At 44.3% G+C, this 19914-nt stretch overlaps 3 protein-coding genes across 12 annotated transcripts; 1 reads left to right on the top strand and 2 right to left on the bottom strand.

Annotated features, from left to right (window-relative positions):
* Nucleotides 1–1355: 1355 nt before the first annotated feature.
* On the bottom strand, nucleotides 1356–8607 carry cbsa (cystathionine beta-synthase a). Its single transcript, XM_062447250.1, has 15 exons — nucleotides 8461–8607; nucleotides 6652–6953; nucleotides 6296–6402; nucleotides 5300–5434; nucleotides 5105–5184; nucleotides 4786–4990; nucleotides 4600–4691; nucleotides 4376–4501; nucleotides 4053–4137; nucleotides 3753–3858; nucleotides 3412–3489; nucleotides 3125–3259; nucleotides 2847–2955; nucleotides 2690–2774; nucleotides 1356–2156 (listed from the first exon to the last, which is right to left on the bottom strand). The coding sequence occupies exons 2-15, from the start codon at nucleotides 6945–6947 to the stop codon at nucleotides 2026–2028; spliced, it is 1770 nt and encodes a 589-aa protein (XP_062303234.1). The 5' UTR covers nucleotides 6948–6953; nucleotides 8461–8607; the 3' UTR covers nucleotides 1356–2025.
* Nucleotides 8608–9023: 416 nt separating this feature from the next.
* LOC134007417 (splicing factor U2AF 35 kDa subunit) lies at nucleotides 9024–14179 on the bottom strand. Of its 9 annotated transcripts, none has more exons than XR_009928037.1 (10): nucleotides 14097–14178; nucleotides 13643–13730; nucleotides 11477–11543; nucleotides 10579–10628; nucleotides 10302–10400; nucleotides 10058–10191; nucleotides 9748–9840; nucleotides 9408–9572; nucleotides 9262–9329; nucleotides 9024–9134 (listed from the first exon to the last, which is right to left on the bottom strand). XR_009928037.1 is itself a non-coding variant. In XM_062446865.1 (9 exons), exons 1-8 carry the CDS (start codon nucleotides 14138–14140, stop codon nucleotides 9446–9448), a joined length of 702 nt encoding a protein of 233 aa, XP_062302849.1. In that variant the 5' UTR covers nucleotides 14141–14179; the 3' UTR covers nucleotides 9024–9329; nucleotides 9408–9445. The 9 variants fall into 9 exon arrangements, 5 of the variants coding, with proteins under 5 accessions (XP_062302849.1, XP_062302848.1, XP_062302850.1 ...); XR_009928039.1 differs by having other exon boundaries at nucleotides 9024–9169; nucleotides 9286–9329; XR_009928036.1 differs by having other exon boundaries at nucleotides 9024–9169; nucleotides 9246–9289.
* LOC134007416 (B- and T-lymphocyte attenuator-like) lies at nucleotides 12061–18757 on the top strand. 2 transcript variants are annotated; one of them, XM_062446862.1, is made up of 7 exons: nucleotides 12063–12270; nucleotides 14842–14965; nucleotides 16255–16578; nucleotides 16677–16721; nucleotides 16941–17066; nucleotides 17188–17222; nucleotides 17317–18757. In XM_062446862.1, the coding sequence occupies exons 2-7, from the start codon at nucleotides 14887–14889 to the stop codon at nucleotides 17650–17652; spliced, it is 945 nt and encodes a 314-aa protein (XP_062302846.1). In that variant the 5' UTR covers nucleotides 12063–12270; nucleotides 14842–14886; the 3' UTR covers nucleotides 17653–18757. The 2 variants fall into 2 exon arrangements, with proteins under 2 accessions (XP_062302847.1, XP_062302846.1); XM_062446863.1 differs by lacking the exon at nucleotides 16677–16721 and having other exon boundaries at nucleotides 12061–12270.
* Nucleotides 18758–19914: the final 1157 nt, after the last annotated feature.

The following is a 19914-nucleotide window of genomic DNA, read 5'->3' as shown; positions in this document are numbered from 1 at the left end:
AACAAACCGCGCTGATGAGCGGGATGAAGACAGCGGAGGACGTACTGAGAGAGAGAGAGAGAGAGAGAGATCAGGACAGAGGGTGGACAGGTGTTTAACAATGCAGGATCGTGTACACACAAGCATAGCCTGCAGGGTGCCATTATGACATGACGGTGTTGTTGTGGTTCGATGGCAGTGAGAGAAACAACACCGAAAATTGAGCAGAGTCGACTTGAGGGTGAACGGTTGAAACATCAGGGACCTTGGTTATTTAGTAGAGGTTGTATGTACTATGTAGTAGATGCTGTGCATGATTCCTTTACAGGACATGATCTAGCTTAGTCTGTATCTATAACGAGGTATGCTGCATTCACGGAAAAGGAGCCCACACCCAAACAGTCTGCGCCACGCCCAGCGCACCACCAGTTCCCATGGCTCTGATCCCGCTCACGGTGACTTCCCGCCGCGACCGCTCACCGCTGCATTAGCTTAATCCCACCAGGCTTTCACCCACCCCAGCACAGAGGCTTACCCAAAGTACCAGCAAGGCCCTTTTCCAGCCCGCAGACCCCAGTGCCAAGACCAACCAGCCTGGCCAGGGGCAAGCCAGCGCTTAGGGGGCATTGTGGGGCTGGTAGAGGGCTTTTGGAGGGGCAGGGGGGGGTAAAACAGGGGGCCGGACATAGAAGGGGTTAGGCCCTGGCTGGATTTGAGCCCTGTCAGCATGTTTGGGGGCAGAGTTTTTTTTCTCAATGAGGTGGACAATAGAGGAGTTTGCGCAGGCCTACTATACCAGGGTGCTCACTGAGGGCAGGGACTGACTGGGTAGGGGCTGTGTTTGTCAGCTATGTTTGGTTCATGAGGACTTGAGGACCAATGTTTATATGATTCTATAGGATGGAGAGACCCCGGAGCAGCAGGGCATTCAAGTTGTTTCATGTCTTCTGTACTGTCTGGTGAATGGGTGGTTCAAAGGCATTTCAGGGCTCTACATTCATGTTACAGCAGACTAAATACTCCTTAATTACAACAGTGAATGTCTTGACAAACCTTTTCTACACATTCAAGTCAAGGCAGGCCTTAAGTAGTGCCCTATTAATTCTAAAGAATATGCCAGCCTCCAACAAAAAATACTGTATATTGTGTTGAAGTTCATCTGTTGCCAGTCTCTTATCTCCCCCTTGTGGCAATCACGTGTAACTGCTGCAAGACCCAAGTTACAACGATTCCATAATATAAAAGAGACCTTCATGTGGGCATAGATAGTTTGCACAGACTAATGGTTACACCTATCTGAAATATCTCATAGAGCAAGGCTAACAAAGTACAGAGTCATGCAATACCAGCATCAATAAACAAAACATACAGACAAATAAAACGTAAAAATAATTTAATGATCCCATAATAATCAACATTTATTGACAGTGAATTATAAGACTTTTCTGTGCGATACATTCAGCATTCAATACAGGACAACCTACATGATCTCAATACCCTTGCACCATTTAGTCCTACAGATCACAATACGATAACTTCATCCGAAAAGATCTATAGATGTTCATGTTGAAGTCAGTTAATGTTAACAAGATAGAAGTTTTCGAGGTTTGTTCTTCAAACTCATTAGGTGTAATGTAACTTATACCACATGGCTATATGGTGAATATGATGCAAATCTCATGTAAATAAGAGAATACAGATAGAAAATGGCTAAATTAATCCAATTCACAGTTAAAAGCAGCATAACATACTCTATTGTGTAAACTACAGTCAAGCTTTTTTAATAACCAAAGCTAAGATTCCTATTGGATAAGCCTTCTCTGTATAAAGCTGTATTCTTATAATCCCTACATAACAATAACATCATTGTTATAGGAATCAAAGATTAACTCAGAGAAAGGACAACTAAGACAGGAAAGCAAATGAAGGATAATGACACATCGGTGTTACCCTCTGTTTGGCACTGCCAATAACAGCACTACTACCTGTGTGTCTGCGAGTGTCTGCGTGTGTCCTGTGCAGCGTTCAGGCAGCACGCGCGCCACCTCACAGCTCTTTGGAGCACTCCGACATGGACCTCTCCCTCTTCTCCCGGGCTGTGATGAAGTTGAGCAGGTCGATGGCGGTAACCACGCCGAACACCATCTGCTTCAGACTGGGGGAGCCGTCCGTTAGGTCTGTGGGAGGAAGGAGGGAGGGAGGGAGGGAGGCTGAAGGGTGGTGGAGGAGAGAGGCGCCACACTTGGACTCGGAACGCTGAAACCCAAGCCGGCCTGGTGTGACGTCACGTTTGAGGCATTACAGGCATCCAACATCATACCCGCTCAGCCATGCAGAGATGACGCAATATTGTGTCGGCCCGTTGCATAACATTTTGTTGCTGCTGGCTGGAGCCAATGTGGAAACAAACAAACAACGGTGTGTGTGTGTGTGATTGTTTTTGCCGAGTTGCCTCCTCTGCCTTACTGGACTACACGGAGGGTGGGGAATGGAACCTGGCCACTCTGCTTAGATCAACGTAATACTATTGGACTATTGAACTCTGATGCTGGTGTTTCACCATGTATACTTGCACAGTGACCTGCTATTACACAACAGCACACATAGCCACATGCACACATGTCCCTGGAACACTCCAGTTTAAATAGAGGAGATGTTTATGTACTCTGGACGGAGAATTCACTCATCCCTTCGAGCGAGAGAGACTCACACTGGATCTGTTCGTGCACCACCAGGGCAAAGTGGTCAGTCTCCAGGATCCTGGACAACTTCCCCAGGTTGTCATTCAGACGAATCTGAAGAGAGGGAGAAAGATTAAAAACATACGTACACCCACACCAGGACTTATGACGCTTCAAGTGACCGACCTGTTTGAACTGCTTGTAGAGCACCTTGCTGACAGGGTCGGAGGGCTTGACCTTCCCAGCCAGGACAGAGGCCAGCATGTTCCCAAGGGTCACCATGCCCAGGATCAAACTGCAAACACACACACCCACAAACAGTTTGCTCATGTCATCGTACAATGAACACACACACCCATGCCAAAGTACACAAGTCCCAGTTGAACTCCACTGGATCAATAAAATACAAAAACAACAAGTCCAGAACGCGTCCCACACGTGATCCCTGGTCGCGAGCACCCTACCCAGCCTCGTCCACCACAGGGGCCTGGTCGAACGCCTTCTCCTTCAGGATCTTGATGGTCTTCTGACAGGTGACCGTGGGAAGGACGGTCAGGGGGGCCGACAGGTTCAGACCCTGCAGTTTCAGGTTCCACCACCTGGGAGTGAAACACACACACACACACACGTGGTACTTCAATCATGATGTATTACTACATTTGTCACACACTTTTTAGAGGATAAACACATTCTCTGTGCACACACACACACACACACGCACACACATACACACACACACACATACACACACCAGGGTTTGGACACCATGATGTGCTCCTCCTTCAGGAAGCCCTTCTGGAACATCCACTTGTCACTCAGGAACTTGGACCTAAGAATGAAGTGCAGAGACACGACACTGGTAAATGCATCATCTCATAGACGAATGGGGCTGCAGATCAGTTGAGACCCGAGATCCGACGCAACAGCTGCAATACCAAACAAGGCCACAGGGAGTCCGCTTAAACGAGTGTGACCCAAGCGAGTATTTGTCATGTCGTAATTCTCATTGCACCACGAAGCAATTTCTGACACACACGCAAACATACGCAAACAAACACACACAAACAAACACACGCACACACTGTTCCTCACATGTAGTTGCGGATGGAGTCGGGCAGGATGACCACGCAGCGCTGGCCCTCCTTCAGCTCCCTGGCCATCCTGACCGCCGCGGCCATGGCTGTGCCCGAGCTGCCCCCTGGGGCACGGGAACAGAGACGGCTCAAACACCACTACTCCTCTTCCTCCAGAAACAAACTCCTTTTCACCTTTGAATTCATGTTTATGTGACCAAAATCAGGCTAAACCAGGTGTCGTGTTAAAGCCCGGGTCAAGGACAGGGGAGGAGGAGAAGGAGGAGGAGAGGGGGAGGAGAGGGGGAGGAGAGCGTACCACACAGCAGCCCCTCGTCTCTGATGAGCATGCGGGACATGTTGAAAGAGTCCTCGTCGTTGGACTTGTACCAGCTGTCCACCACCTGAGGCAAACACACACTGTGAACGTGGATTGTATTGTGTTCGGACAGGTAACAGGTGCTCTCCAGGTACACTGTGTCTCTGGATAAAAGTCGCAGGTGGTGTGTTTTGAGTGGGTGCGGGAGTGAATGAGTGAGTGTGTGAGAAGGAGCGAGTGAGTGTGTGTGAGACAGGATGTGAGTGAGTGTGTGAGAAAGTGAGGTGAAGGAGAGAGCGTTTCTGCCAGTATCTGCCACGTACAGATCTGTCCAGCACGGTGGGGATGAAGTCGTATCCAATGCCCTCCACCTCGTAATGGGTCTTATCGGTCTTGTTGAGCTTGTCTGGTTCGGCCAGAATGGAGCCCTCAGGGTCCACACCTACAATCTACGCATACACATTCACACGCTCAGATGCTTGGAAAAAGGAAAAAAATACCTCATGTATCTCAAAATGTATGGAACATTCCGGATTAGGGGCCTCACCTTAATGTTGGGGCATCGCTCCTTCAGTTTGCGGGCGATGCCAGTGATGGTGCCCCCTGTGCCAGCACCTGCCACCAACATGTCCACCTTGCCTGGCGGGTTGTAGACCCGGGGAAAAAAATGCAATAAGCTCCGACACATCAAAACCATGAAAAGGTTTCCCTTCTGCAGAAGCCAACGCCTCACCATCACACTGCTCCAGGATCTCCTCAGCGGTGGTGTCGTAGTGGGCCAGGGGGTTGCTGGGATTGCGGTACTGGTCCAGGATGTGCGAGTTGGGGATCTCGTTTTTCAGACGCCAAGCCACGCCCACGTGCGACTCGGGCGAGTCAAAGCGGGCGCTCGTGGGCGTCCGGACGATCTCGGCCCCGAGGGCTCTCAGAACATCCACCTGTGTACCGACACACACACACACACACCAAAATGATAAGCCGTCTACTAGTACACCATTTCAAAGCAGGACATTTACACTAGGGAGTCCTATTTGTCATGAGACAGATGTCACCTTCTCCATGCTCATCTTCTCAGGCATGACGATGATGCAGCGGTAGCCTTTCACAGCAGAGGCCAGGGCCAGGCCGATCCCTGACACACACACACACAGTCAGAGAGCACTGAAATAGCTGAGAAATCACACATTTACTAAGGGTGTATAAACATACACACATATCTAAACACACACACACACAGTCCTAGTTACCTGTGTTCCCAGAGGTGGGCTCTATGATGGTGTCTCCAGGTTTAAGGAGGCCCGCCCTCTCCGCATCCTCCACCATGCGGAGACTGATCCTGTCCTTCACACTGCCGCCCGCGTTGAAGTACTCACACTTGGCCACTGTGCGCACGGACACAAAACACACACCAGCAGGCGTACTACGTTAGGAATAGATATGCTGTATTAGGTCTTGTCCTAAATATACTGTAAAGCTATGTTTTTCACATGTTACTCGTGGGAAATGTCTACTACTCCAATCAGAATCAGAATTTGGTTTATTCGCCATGTATGTTATACAAACACGGAATGTACTGTGGCAGGGAGGTGCAAAACACTAAACATATATGAATCAAACAACTATTACTGCCAAATTTCCCCCCTTCAATAATCCTCCAAAGAGGATTATAACATATTTTTTCCCCAAAGATCCTTTAATTAAGCTTTAACTACCCGTTCCAGCTCCAAAATCAATTAGGCCTATACATGGTACCATACACAATATTGTTTGGCCTCCAAAATCCACTTCAATGCCAGTTTAAAAAGTTTTAGAGTGAAATCCATTTCACATGAATTCCTAGAGCTAGTTAATCCAAAGCCGTTCAAATCACAACTCGCCATGCTAGCCCATGTGTAACAGCTTTGTAGTATGACTACTAGATCGAGACATTTGAGTGTTAAGCAAGAAGGCTTTTGTCTGACTCCACACATGCCCTTTGGGTCAAGGCAAGCTTTTATCATTGTGGGATTTCCTTCTAACTTTGAGAGAAAAGAGCAAGCGAGTCACGTAGTTTGCCCTGGAAATAGGCACCGTCTCAAGCTATCCCCATTTTTTTCCGATGAAGATCAGAGAAATCACATACAAGAGTGTCCACCTCACTCCCTTAGAAACAGTGCTGCCGTCTCACAGTTCCATTCTACTCCTATCATACAAATAAAATACAGGTAGGGCCATCTGATTGGTTACCATCATGAGGAACTCACGGATTTCACATTTGAGGCCAAAGGTTTTGGGGATCTTGTTGATGCGCACCAGGGGGGTGTCTCCGATCCTGCGCAGTATGTCTGGGAGGATACTGGGGCGGTCAATCCTGGCAGGGGGGCCGAGGGAAAAGGGGACATTACACAGTCAACTCTCAGCACAGAGCTAATGTCAAAGTCATAAATGAACAACCTATGTTTCCACACAACACATTTTACGAGCCATTTCTCTTATCTAAAAGATTATGGACGTTCATTTGAGGGGCAAACCAATAGTGTGTTGTGTCAAAAGTGCATTTCAGTTCACGAGAGATAAAAACAAAGGTAAACACATATGGGGGTGGGTAATCCAGTCGTACTTTGGTGGGTGGGTATGGGGGGAATCGGCGTGCGACACCCCCAGCCTCCAGGTGCACTTGCTGGGAAGGTCAGGGCGGATCCACTTCCTCTCGCCAGCTGCCTTTCCCAAGTTCAGCTGGACGGGCAGTTCCCCGTCCCCTACCTCAGCCATGGAGGACAGAGAGAAGGGGCCGTCCAGGACTTTGACACCCTTAACATCACCATTGGTGCGTGCTCGCAGCTTGGCAGCATGAGGACACCCAGGGCCAACGGGAGTCGGCAGGGTGCTTTCTTTGGAAGAGGGAATTGAAGGCATGGTTATCTGGTGTAAGGAAGGTGAAAGACAAAAAGGATAGATTATCAGTTAACTGTGAAGTGATCGTAATCTTTCCAATTAGCCTTTTTTTTTGTTTAACCCTTGTGCTGCCTTCGGGTCACATGACCCAAAGGTTCATAACGAACCATTGTTGTGTTTACCCAATTTTACCCAATTCAAAAACAAATACAAATTATTTTCTTTTAACTTTCGCAATGTGGGGGGTCTGAGACAGCCCAACGGTTAAAAGAAAAAGCTTCACTTTGTTTTTCTATGCTGTAAATTTGTCGCAATACGACGGTGGGTCACAATGACTGATGGGTCAGAATGACCCGAAGATAACACAAGGGTTAAACCAATTTAATTCAAAATTACAAAAAACTTAAAATACAAAAATTCAAAACAATGGGCCAAACATTCATTTTAATTGTCCCAAAAGCTCCTCTCTGCCCAATCATCGGTTTGCAATAAAGTTATTAATAAGGCTATATGAAACCCCTCAACATCATTAGCAGTCAACATGATTTAACAGGAGCGCGCACACAAAAACACACACACACACTGTGAGCTACACATACACTATATTAAGGAAGGAGTAACTTGAAGCACTCAAATGGACGTAAAACATTTGGACGCCACGGAGAAAGGTCAAACAAGGAGCCGTCGTGAATATGGACGCCAGAAAGGTCACTTTCCAAGAAGCTGAATGAAATTCTGGGAGTGGCTGTGTTGGTATCGTTACACACGCACTGTGGCTGGCTAGTGACTCTAGTCAATACTCTGCCTCAACAAGTTACTTTTCCCATAGGGTAAATGGCCATGTGCTATCCCAGCAGATGATTCATTCCATTTGGTTGCAATCTTATGCTTGAGCTGACATGAGATGACCCCTGATGAATATAGTGTACAAGACTAAGCAGTTGTTCAGCTGGAGCCTCTTTCCACCCAGAGCAGAAATAATATCCCTGCACATTAGTGGCTTGATTTGAGAAGAGCAAACAAGTGTTTAGTAATACCAAGCCAAGGCTGGCATAAACTGTTTATGATAAGACTAAATTACAACACAACCACAAATGAACTAATGCGCATGCACGCTGTTTAACATTGAAACGTTCAATCACTGACTGGGAGAGAGCAGCAGGACTTTTAAACTGTAGCCTAAATTAGACTGTTTCCTACATGCTGAAGGAGAAGTGAATTAATATAAAGAAAATGTATCCATGAGGAACAGCATTAATCTGCCAGGGTATCAAGCATCGTTTCATTGGACCAAAGACATACGGTTAGCTGTCAAGAACTTGAAGCAACTTGCAGGAAAATCACATGGGCTACAGAAGTGACAACGTTGTACGTGGGATTGATTTGTCCACTTTACAATTGTTTCTGTTTTGGTAAATGAACGCACTACACTTTGACACAATGAACTTTTATAATTGTCTTTTTACATTGAACTACTTGAAAAATATCTTATAAGACTGGAAGACGCTGAAATAATCCAGTTAAGATGACTTACCTAAATGTGCGACTGAGCTCCAGTGACGAGAGCTGTGGTCCAGAGTAACCGGACGTTCAAAGGACGAAAACGAACATTTGTCCCAATCTTTGACAAGATTAAAAAAACGATCGGCCAATAAGCTAGAGAATACGATAGGTTTCGGCAGCGCTCTGATTGGCTACGGCATGGGCGTCTATTGGTTCTTCCTATCCAACCAAGGGAAAGGAGAAGTCAGTGCAGAAGTTTGAGAAAACAAACGCAATTATGTCAATATGAACTTCTTCTGGTTTACAACGTTGCTGGAATGCCCACATTAGGTACCAGATCATTTACTGAAAACTGGACGCATAAAACACTTGCATGAACTAAAAGCATAACATTTCATCATGACTGCACATTCCTGTTTTGATGAAAGAGCACATATTCCTTTATTGATTTAACATAATAGTGGAATTTAAAAAAGCCCTAACTGCTGGCATAACTTTGATAATCTAAAAATCTCAGGAGGAACATATTAGCCAGTTGTATATCAAAAAGCAGCAACAAACTCGGACAACATAGCAAAAAGAGATGGGACTGAATACTGAAATCACTACAAAGATGTTTTATTAAGAAAGAAACACACCTGTGTCTTTAAAAAAAGGAAATAAAAGAAAATCGGGCTGCAACATTTAACAATTTTCATCACAGGGCCAAGAGGGATGGGACTGGGAGGATGAAGAGAGAGGAGTGAAGGGATAGATGGAACTGGGAGGATGAAGAGAGAGGAGTGAAGGGATAGATGGGACTGGGAGGATGAAGAGAGGAGTGAAGGGATAGATGGGACTGGGAGGATGAAGAGAGAGGAGTGAAGGGATAGATGGGACTGGGAGGATGAAGAGAGAGGAGTGAAGGGATAGTTGGAACTGAGAGGATGAAGAGAGAGGAGTGAAGGGATAGATGGGACTGGTAGGATGAAAAGAGAGGAGGGAAGGAATAGATGGGACGGATCTTGGCTTTAAATTTAGAATCTTCCAGAACGTTCTCTGTCCCTTGACCTCCGTCTTGCACGGTCCCGTCCACCACCGCCACCACGACCACGGTCTCTGGACCGGGAGCGCCTGTCTCGCGAACGCGAGCTGGAGCGGTGCCTGATGGGGGAAAAAAATGGAGACAAATGAACTACCAAGGCTGGGATGAAAGCCTGGCACTAATTACTTCTGTACTCTAAGTGCAATAGCCATTATGGTTGGACAGCTGCGAAATACTACTGGACAAAGTAGTCGTTCAGGCCCAAAACGAAAGAAATCTCCAGAAATTGTGTACCTTTTCTTGCGGCGGCCATACAACTCCCTACGGAGCTCTCGTGATATGGGTTTTAGGTGCATGAAGTTGCAGAAGCCACCCCGCGTGCACTCTCTGTGAACAGACGTTGTAAAGGGTTCAAACTGACGGGCGTGTGAAAAGTTCTCTCGTAGCCAGCTGCCGTCCTTGAAGCGGCACGTTTTTTTTACACCCTCGTTCACTTGGAACATTCTCATGCTATGCTCAAACACCTTACGGCCCGAGTCTACTTTATAACCATCAGGTAAATGTCAGAATGACGGGGTGGGGGTGTGAATGATGGAACACTGACCCCATTTCATACTGGCGACAGCAGGCTTCTCGGAAGTCGGTGACGGGGGACAGCTCTGCGTGGATGGGCTGACCGTTGAACCAGCGGTTGTTCAGGTCCGTCACCGCTTTCTCCGCGTCCTCTTCCCGGCGGAACTGCATGTGTACATGAGAGCACGCGCAACACGCACTAGTCACAACCAGAGGGGTCACATATGGGTCATCGCAAGGGCTTCTAAACACAGCAGTCCTCCCCCAACAGCCACCTTCACATAGACGTTCCCCACTAGGTGGTCACCCAGGTTGTCGCACACGTTCATCTCCTCCACCTCGCCGTACTTCTCCTCCATCTCCGTGAAGACCTCCTGCGGGGACCAGGAGAAAGAGAGAAGACCGTTCATACAGGGAAGAAAGAGAGAGTTCTACTACATTTTAGAGGGATTATATTTACATTTAGACCAAACATCCAAAAATGAAAGCTGTGGAAGGGTGGTGACAGGGCCTTTGATCTGGTTTCGGGGAGGTGTCACAGAGGTCACTCACCTCAAAGAACTCGTCGTAGTGCTCTTGCATCTCCACATCGCTGACAGCACCTGAAAACAGGAAACAGATCAAAACACTGGTATAGGACTACATTTACCAAGTATCCTCACACCTTGTGTATGAGCAATGTGGGACAATGACGGCACAATGCTCCGCTGAGCTTCTGTTGTCCCCTTATGTTTTACTTTCATTTTTTAAATGTGAAAAAGGGCTTTGGCATCAGTTTGACGCAGCACCAGATTGCTTGTGTGACGCATTACTGACTGACATCCACACTTACACAATCAACTATATCCAGCAACAGTACAACACTGCTGAAGTGTCTAATCTGCATGAAACATGTTTACATATGTAACATTGTCGACCCCTAGTGGTTTTGCTACAGTTCATCTTTAGCAATGTAACATTTATTAGCAGGTGAAGAGTATGTATGTTTGTTAATATAAGCTAACTGATCATGAGAAAGGCAATCGAATGCACTGAAAGAACCTAGGCCCATTTGAGCACATCTGCTAAACATCGAGAAGAGGACCTCAGCCAAAACTATTTTCTTGTGCCATTAAGCAATATCACTATACGGCAATATATACTGTGAATCCAGCATATTAAAACAACCACAATAGCATACACTGAATCTGGCCAAATTCAATAGAGGTCTTTAAGGTTATTAAAGAATCATCAAAACGTACACATTTGTCCCATCAAATCAAAACACAGGGCAATGGTGGAGCTTCAGAAACAAAGGTTCTGCCTCTACATGTCTAGAGTACGCCTTCTGAACTTGGCAATTTGGTTGCCTGGCAAGGGGGAGACAATTCTGTGTGGGTGGGTATGTGCATGGAGCAATACAATACGAGCAGTCAATGCCGCAAGGTCCTACGTATGAGGGGGAACTTACAGTGTAAACCATCGGCAGACTGGGCAGAGTTTTGAGGGTTACGGTAAATGTTCAAGAGGGCAATGGTCTGAAATACAAAACGCAAACGCATGTGATACAAGTCAAGCAGAAATGAGAGGGAGGGTGGGGTGGGGGGAAGAAAAGGTAAGATTAGATTATTGGTAGGGACCCTCAAGTCATAGTCCTAAAACGAGGGGACACATTTGCGTCAGCTACGGGTGTGCGTGTTAACAGTCTAGCTTCGTAGGCTGCGACCTGTCCTACAGCAGTCATCTCCCTCTTGAACTACAGAGCTCTCCTGTGAAGGAAAAATGGCATTGGGTGATCGTCGATGGAGGAAGTCGCTGCAAGAGACCAGACACTGTGGAGAAAACTATAAGTAAATACTGCCACGAAGTCACAGGAAGCTGCAATCACAAGGATCTCAGAGCCAGTTACTTTAGTACGTCAGATTCAGTGAGGTGTGAACTACATCCGTGACCATAAATTCAAATGGACGTCATTTGTGAGGGTGGTTATCTTGAAAATAGTCCAGGGCCATGTGGTTTGTATCGACTGGTTCTGATATCCCTGTCAGGAAACAGAAGTGGAAATCAGCAGTGTAGCAGAGGAGTGCCACAGCCATACTCACAGTGGTACCTACCTGGGTGAGAGGCCATGCGTCAGCTCTGCTAGAGAGAGCTCAACCCTAGCGACTGTTCACACTAAAGGAAGACATCCGACTACTTGTACCTACTGTCCTAACGAGGCCGGTCGTATGCTACAGATCACATCGGACAAGTCTGGATTACAAGGTATAAATGGATGTTTTCCAGTTTATGGGTGAGGCCTACCTTTAGAGGAAAGGGATGAGAGGTTGTATAAAACTAAGACTGAATGGTGTCAGTCTTAGACTAAGGAAATGTAATTAAACTGTGAAAGCTAGTCCTGGGCATGTGATAAACCATTGTCAAAGATCTAAAGATTCTATTTTTTGTATTTATTTATTTTTCATGTAGGCTAGGCGTAATCTACTTTAAAATCTGAAAGTAAACTCGTTCCAGTGTGTGAGAGGTAAAAGTTGGCTTTCTTGCTAACAGCGCTGAGGCAATCCCTCACTGCTGAGCTGCAACATGACCTATATTTTGGGGATGGGATGGGGAAAGCAGGAGGGATTTCTGCACCTCTGAGGCTGACAAATCTGTTGGACTTACAGCGAGAGGCGTCGGCCGTCTGTGCACTGTTTTGGGGATTACGGTAGATGTTTTGAATCAAGATGGTCTGCAGAGGGAAGAATAAAAACATGATCAGATCAACTTCCTTAAATGAGATTTAGCTCCCTGTGCATAGTTTTTCAATGAAGAGTTACTATTGCGAATACCTGGCATTTTAAAACTGAATTTAAATGCCTTTTTTTATTTATTATTATTCTTGACAACTATCCGTGAGCTGTTTTTAGTTTGGATAGATAAAGCTAACACCTATGCATCTGCCTTTAATGACCCTACTACTAAGTGTCTAAGATGTTGAACAGCACTGAGTGATCTAACTAGCCAGTCTCTTCATTCCCAAAAGATGTCCCCCAATAAAGGATGGGTGTTAAGTGTGTCCATGTGTTCTGCAATCCAGTTGGAGACTTGGAGGAACATAATTGTTCTGGATACATGAGGTTTTGGTGCATTCTGTTAAATGCCTAAATGTTTGTAGACATGTTTCATAATCAAATGCTTCTGATGGTCACAATCTAACTCAAAGCAAAACATAAATCCTATTTTTTATTCAACAGAACGTGCAGTATCTCTGAAAAAGAACAAAACACAGGGTTAACAAAAACTAGCTGCATTGTCCCCAGCAAGAACTCTGAAATACAAATTATGTACTGAATCCTTCAGCAGACGCTGTTACACAGACATACATGAGGTTCATGCAATCCTGATTCCTGTCGAGTGATCCTACAAAGTTACTTTTTTTTTTTTTTTTTTACACACAGACGCGCAACTGGCACAGCTTTAGTCTAGCAAGTAAGATAGTTAACCAGGAATGCCAGTTTGCAAACTTTAAATGGCGATAAATGCATTAAAATAAGAACTGATACATAGGTAGATATAATAAACCTTCCTATGCAAAACTGTAAGCCATACTACCTATATGGGACTATCCTCATGCCATTTATGATAAGGGGCTTACCTGGCTGAAAGTTGGTTTGTTGTGCAACCTAGAGCAGCGGTCTCCATGCCTGCACGCTCCAATTTTGAAATAGAATGAACAATTGACCCTAAAAGAAGAGATGTGCGGAAAAGAGTGTGCATTTGTGCGACTACCGACAATATAACTACCTTAGGAAGCATACCAGGACAAATATGAGAAACTTGGCGCAACTTAGCTGGCTCGCTAACAGGGATATAAAAGGTTGGCGCACATGCCACATTGTGTCGCTGGCTGACAGCAGCATTGCAGTTGCTGGCTGTAACGCATTAGCTGGCTAGCATTACTAGCAACGGCAGCTAATCAGCTGCCCAAAGAGCAAAAAAGACACGTCCATGTGACCCAAAAATCAAAATCAATGATTAAGTGATCACAGTGAACCTAAATGGCTTATCGGTTTACATGGTTACTTGAAATAGATAATAATAAAACTTACTTGTCTTTCTCTGTACCGAAAATGGACGCCAAGTACTCCGCCATTTTCGGTTCGTCAAACTTATTGTGGTGAACGTCATCGGTGAAACACTGTTGCAGTGTTTTAGGAATGTGTTTTTCGTCAGAAACACTTGAACTTCACATTTCTCACAGGGGCGCTGTTGTATCAGCTTGCCATTACAGTATTGCATCACGGACAAAACAACATTAAACCTTTTTTTAGAAATTTACTGTGTCATCGACTATATTACTGCAGTTCATGTTCGTTGCTTCTGGGGCCCCTGGTGATTACTGTGACAAATAGTAGCCTAACATAAATAGGCAAGCAATTAGATTGGTAACTTGCCCAATAAATAATATTGCCTATTTTAGACATTGCTGTTTTTCCTCATTCGTCCTACATTCTTTAGATACAACTGTAACATTTATGTCTCGTTTTGATTCAAGAACTTCTTGAGATATATCTGATAGATTGTGGTCTATCAGATATATCTGATAGACCACAAGAGGTATGATCATGCTTTGTGATTGTGAGGCAAGGGGAAAGTTGAGACTGGGGAGAGAGGAAGTGAACTGAAGGTATGCAACCACACATGAGGTGTGTCACTTGGGGAAGTAGTGACAGAAAAAGTAGAACTAAGATTCACATACTACAGTTTTTCTGGTGTGAACGCAAGGATTTTAAGGAAGGTGTCATTCATGGTTTTGCTGAGGCTGTCTCCTTAACACACCTGGACTCTTATTAGGCTAACATCTTTTAATGGAACCAGACCTGCGGACTAGAAGATATCATGAGGCCCAACAAGCTTTGGACCAAGCCCCCTCTGTTAATCCTCCTGGCTGTGCATTTGTTCCCCTGGACCATCTACAGTGAGTTAACCAACACACTCTCTCTCTACACACACTCACATACACACGTTGTATAAGTAGGCCTATGTCTGTACACAACTTTCACTAGGCATTGCAATAGCTTTACTCCAGCCAATTGTGTCACCTTCACATAGTCTAAAAACAAAATGTTGTCATTAGAGGGAATCATATTTTAGATGGTAAAGGCATTCTTAGATGTCAGGACTAGCATGCATTAGGCTACATACTGTATACTGACATCCTCCACCCCTGGACAGATACATAGCCTAGATATAATTTAGGTAAATATAAGAACAGGGAAATAAACTACCTGTAAAAATGAAACGATTTTCCAAACGTATTCGTCCTGTCAATATAATTTTCTTTCTTACAGTATTTCTCTAAATAATTATACCTTTTTATCTAATTGCAAATAACAGTGATATTTTCCGTTAATTTTGATTCACAAGTTGAACGTTTTGTATTGTATAAATAATTCCATTCATTATGCCATATGTCGAGACATATGGCATAATGAATGGAATTATGAATAATGAATGGAATTATGAATTATGAATTAAGAAAGAATCAAAATTAACAGAAAATATCACTGTTATTTGCAGTCTACACTTTGAACTAATACAGGTCTCTAATATAGCCATGTGGTTTTCCTGTGTGGTTCAGGGTAGCCCATGTGTCGCCAAGCTACCCAAGATCAGTGGATAGATACAGCATATTGGTCAACTTTATTCACACCATTAGACATGCATGTCTTTGGGATGCCAATCCCTTTGTGATCAGATCATGTGTAGTGCATAGTGCGAGGATCACATGATTTTTGCCGTTAGACCAAATTGCTAATAGGACAGGTGATGCTGCATACTTCTTAGTTTCCTACAGGGCTATTTTCTCTGTCTCATGCAAATTTCACTACCACTCAGAAGGAGGAAAAACTACCTAATCAGGGTTTAATGCATGTTTTTTGCATGGATGCTTTTACTGAGGGGAAAATATAACACATTCTTTCTTCTGTCAAAATCACCTAGTTCCAAGTCCTTAGTTTCACTCTTAGTCTTATTCCACTGTACATTCAAGAGATTCATGTTTTTATTGTATATAATTTATTATTCTCCGAATGAGAAGGTTCAATATGTCATCATTTCTGTTGATGGTGTAGACTACCTGACTAACAGTTTAGCCATACATTATTAATCAATTTGATTTGAATTAAAAGAACAAAATCACCTGCTTGGTCAACAACCATCCTAGTATCCTTATCATGTTCATTGTTTTCATTTTATTCTCTCTAGCACAAGATGCTGAATGTTGGCCAGAGATTAGAGTACATCGGAATACAGTTATGAGCGCTTCACCTGGAGAGGACCTGAGGATTGAGTGCCCCGTTCACTTGTGCAACTACTCACAACCAGTGGTCTCATGGTGTAAACTGGATTTTTCAAATAACTGCAGTCCTTTAAATCGATCTGCTCAGACTGAAACCCACTGGCAGAATTTGAAAGGCAACACAGGGATCTCAATCCTAAATTTGAAAGATGTATCTACAAACGATGCAGGTCAATATAGGTGTCAATATAGATCTGACATGAGTCATAGCATCGAGATCAGAGTCTCAGGTAAGCAGAGTTTCCTGTTCATCTGGTTCTAACAGCATGAATCTAATCTAATCAGCACCACACCTCCCTGTAACTGGGTACAAATTGATGTATTTCAGAGAGAGCAGACATCTCCACAGTTGTGTGTGAGAAGAATGAAACAAGTAAGTCAGAGAAATGTGTGCTTGCTTATATTGACACTGTGGCGGAAAGACAGATCTATGCATATACAGGGAGACTGTATATCTATGAACCACAGTAATTCTACAATATTTCCAGACAATTATTGTCTGAAAAAGCCTATGAAACATGTACATTCAACTCAAAGCTGTTAACCTACATGCGTGTAAAGGCAAACATTCTTTTCTTTTTTCTTTTTACAGCCAGCTCTCCACATCCAAATCCTGAATTAGAGTGGCTTTTGCCTTACATCTACCCTGTGGTGGGGATTTTAGGGCTTGTTGTCGTGGTGATGACTACATCCATCTTATTGATGCGAAGAAGTCGAGGTAAAAATCTCATCATCATAATGTTTTCGTATCTAGGATGAATAGGATTGCTCGTCAAAACATATTTTGACATTTTGTTTCAGTATATTTGCATTATGTTAAATAGTTACCTGTGTTCCAGGTCGACCAAAGAACACTGATCCAACAGAAAATAAAGTAAGAAGGCCAGTCTTTTGTGTAAAACAGTGGTCTTTGGCCACAATTTCCATCTTTGTATAATATTTTCTAACTGATGTTAATCTATTTGCAGTACACGGCTATACCAATGACACAACAAGCATTGCCTGACATCAGCCCCCAGCCCTACCCCAGAGCAAGCCCCCGTCAGCCCGTACCCACCATCTACGACAACGCACCCTCCAGGAGACCCCCCCGCGCCCATGCACCTCCCAGCCGGCCCGCTGCGAATCCCAAGGCCTTACCAGAGGACAGAGACCAGGGCAACAGGAAGCCATGCGAAAGGGAGAGAGATGAAGAGAGTCTTCTGTACGCTGCACTCGACCACCAGGCTCTTCCTGGGGCCACAGGCCGGCCCCAGAGGCCCCAGGAGGAGTGCTCTGAGTACGCAGCCATCCGTGTACACTGAACACCTGGCCAACACAACATGCTGAGCCACTGACTTAATTCCCTCCGATGCACAGGACTTTCTTCACTTTATGTTGCACAGATTTTTTTGTTCATTTGTGTACGTATGATGTCGGGTGGTTAATGACATTCCCACTTCCAACAAACAGCACTATCAGTAACATCTGTAAAACTGTGACAAACTTGTTTCTGTTAATCCTCCTGTTTCACCTCAGAAGTGAGAGCTGTCTGACTAATGAAAAGCCCCCATGGTTTTACTGAGGTGTTGGAGTTTTACGAAGACAGTTTTTTTCGCTGCTTTGTTGGTTATGCTGGGATGTGATCCTGCCTTGCACAAACCCTAACCCACATGTGCACTTACAGCCACATATCCTGTTTGAAACTTTGAGAGTCTCATCGACGTCTGAGTGCACACATGTTTGCACGTACAATATGTAGAAGATAAATATGATCATGTTAATTTATGTATATTGTGAATGTACTGATCTCAGACCAGTGCACAAACACCTGAACTGCAAACAGTAATCCAAAGGTGCTCTAGATTACTTACTATATCTACAGCTGCGTTACGGTCATTTACAGCAAAGGAGGCGAACCACATATCTACTGGACTTGCCTGGGTGTTACATTAGTGTTATGAGTTATTTCATAACGCTAATTTCAGCTGCGGCAGACTTAGGGGCCAACATTGATGTCAAAGTGGTCTAGTGGTGCTGGCCATCTCACTTCTCCAGAAACTGCTTTCAGGAAATGAGAACTTTCAGTACTCTACAGTACTGTTTGCCCTTAACTTTAATGGACATTTTAAAACCATACTGTACTGTACTCTGTGGTTATGAAAGTGTGAAAGTGTGCCCCCCACTATCGCCCACGCACACTGTCACACTTATGGCATAAGTCCGGAAGTACATCACGTAACATTGTACAATGATGTGTATGACATCAGAGAACGGGAACATCACAACTAAATGTATTTGTGAGGGAACTGTGAAAAATCCCCATGCATTTGATTAGCATTTTTCAATGCTATGTACGGGGGACTAACAAGAACCAAACGTTTTCTTACAACAGTGTTCAGTGTTCTTACTAAAGTGTAACACTTTTGACAGATTTGCCCAATGACTATTTATAAAAACATGGCGTCAGTGTTAGTGTCACCTAAAGCTTACAGTATTAAAGCACACCTCGTAGCATATTGCTTTAGTGGTTTGGAGCAAAGGGAGAACATGCACTTAGTGATGTCAAAGAGTATAGAAGCAATATAAGTTCTTTGGTGATGTGCAGAGCCATCTAGAGGAGAAAAATACATGCAAATGATGTCACAAATAAAATTGAACATGGATAGGTCCAAACTTCTAAAATGAATATCATGTTGGCGGCAAGTGTTGGAGTCTGTCAGATAAACCTTCCTCTGAGAACAATACATGATTTGCTTTTATAATAACCATAACAGTGGTCAAACACCATAACAATGAGTATTTGCTTTCCTGTCATTGTTATAGTGCCAAATTCTTACGTGTTCTCATTGATAGCGGCGTACTAAAATGAGGGACAAAAGGTAGGAGAAGAGAACCTGTACTGTTAAAAGGCCACCATTTTGACGGGAGCAGCAATGACTGAGCTATTAACACTGAAGATGACTGTATTACGTTCTGAGTAGTAAAATGTAAATGAGGCAAGCAGTGACAATACCAAGACAAACATTCCGTGGTGCGTAGTCTCTTTTATCATTATAACTTAACCTGAGGCAGAAAAGGCTGGTTCACAGTTGCACGGGTGATCATACCACATGTCTGGTTTGGAAGCCATTTGCCACAGTACCCCTTTTCCATATCTAACAAATACCTGAAATGTATGTGTCAGACAAGGAGAGTGTTTACTTTGAGCTATTTTGGAACTTGGAAAGTTCCCACAGAATGGATGGTAGTCATAGACCATGTTAGACTGGTTTTCAACAAGCCAGTAGCCTAGCAGTCACCACTAGCAGTTGAATCACACAAGGCAGAGGTGGGAGGTGGCTGAGAGGAGTTTCAGAGGAGAGATCAGGTAGGTCTACCTCCCACTCTTACAAGACCTTTGGGGTGTTCAAAGAAGCAGACATAAAATCACATTCATTTCCACGGCGCAGTGCAGTAAAATGTTATGTAGACAAGCACACACACACACACACACACACACACACACGCTCATTAATGTTGTGGCTTTAAATTGCAACTATTCAGAGTTTTCAAAAAGAAGTTAGCTGGGACCTAGTTAATGAGGA

Source organism: Osmerus eperlanus, chromosome 21 (genome assembly GCF_963692335.1).
Source record: "Osmerus eperlanus chromosome 21, fOsmEpe2.1, whole genome shotgun sequence".
Taxonomy (NCBI): domain Eukaryota; kingdom Metazoa; phylum Chordata; class Actinopteri; order Osmeriformes; family Osmeridae; genus Osmerus; species Osmerus eperlanus.
The sequence above is the reverse complement of the archived record's forward strand: the minus strand, read 5'-3'. Positions and strand labels throughout refer to the sequence as shown.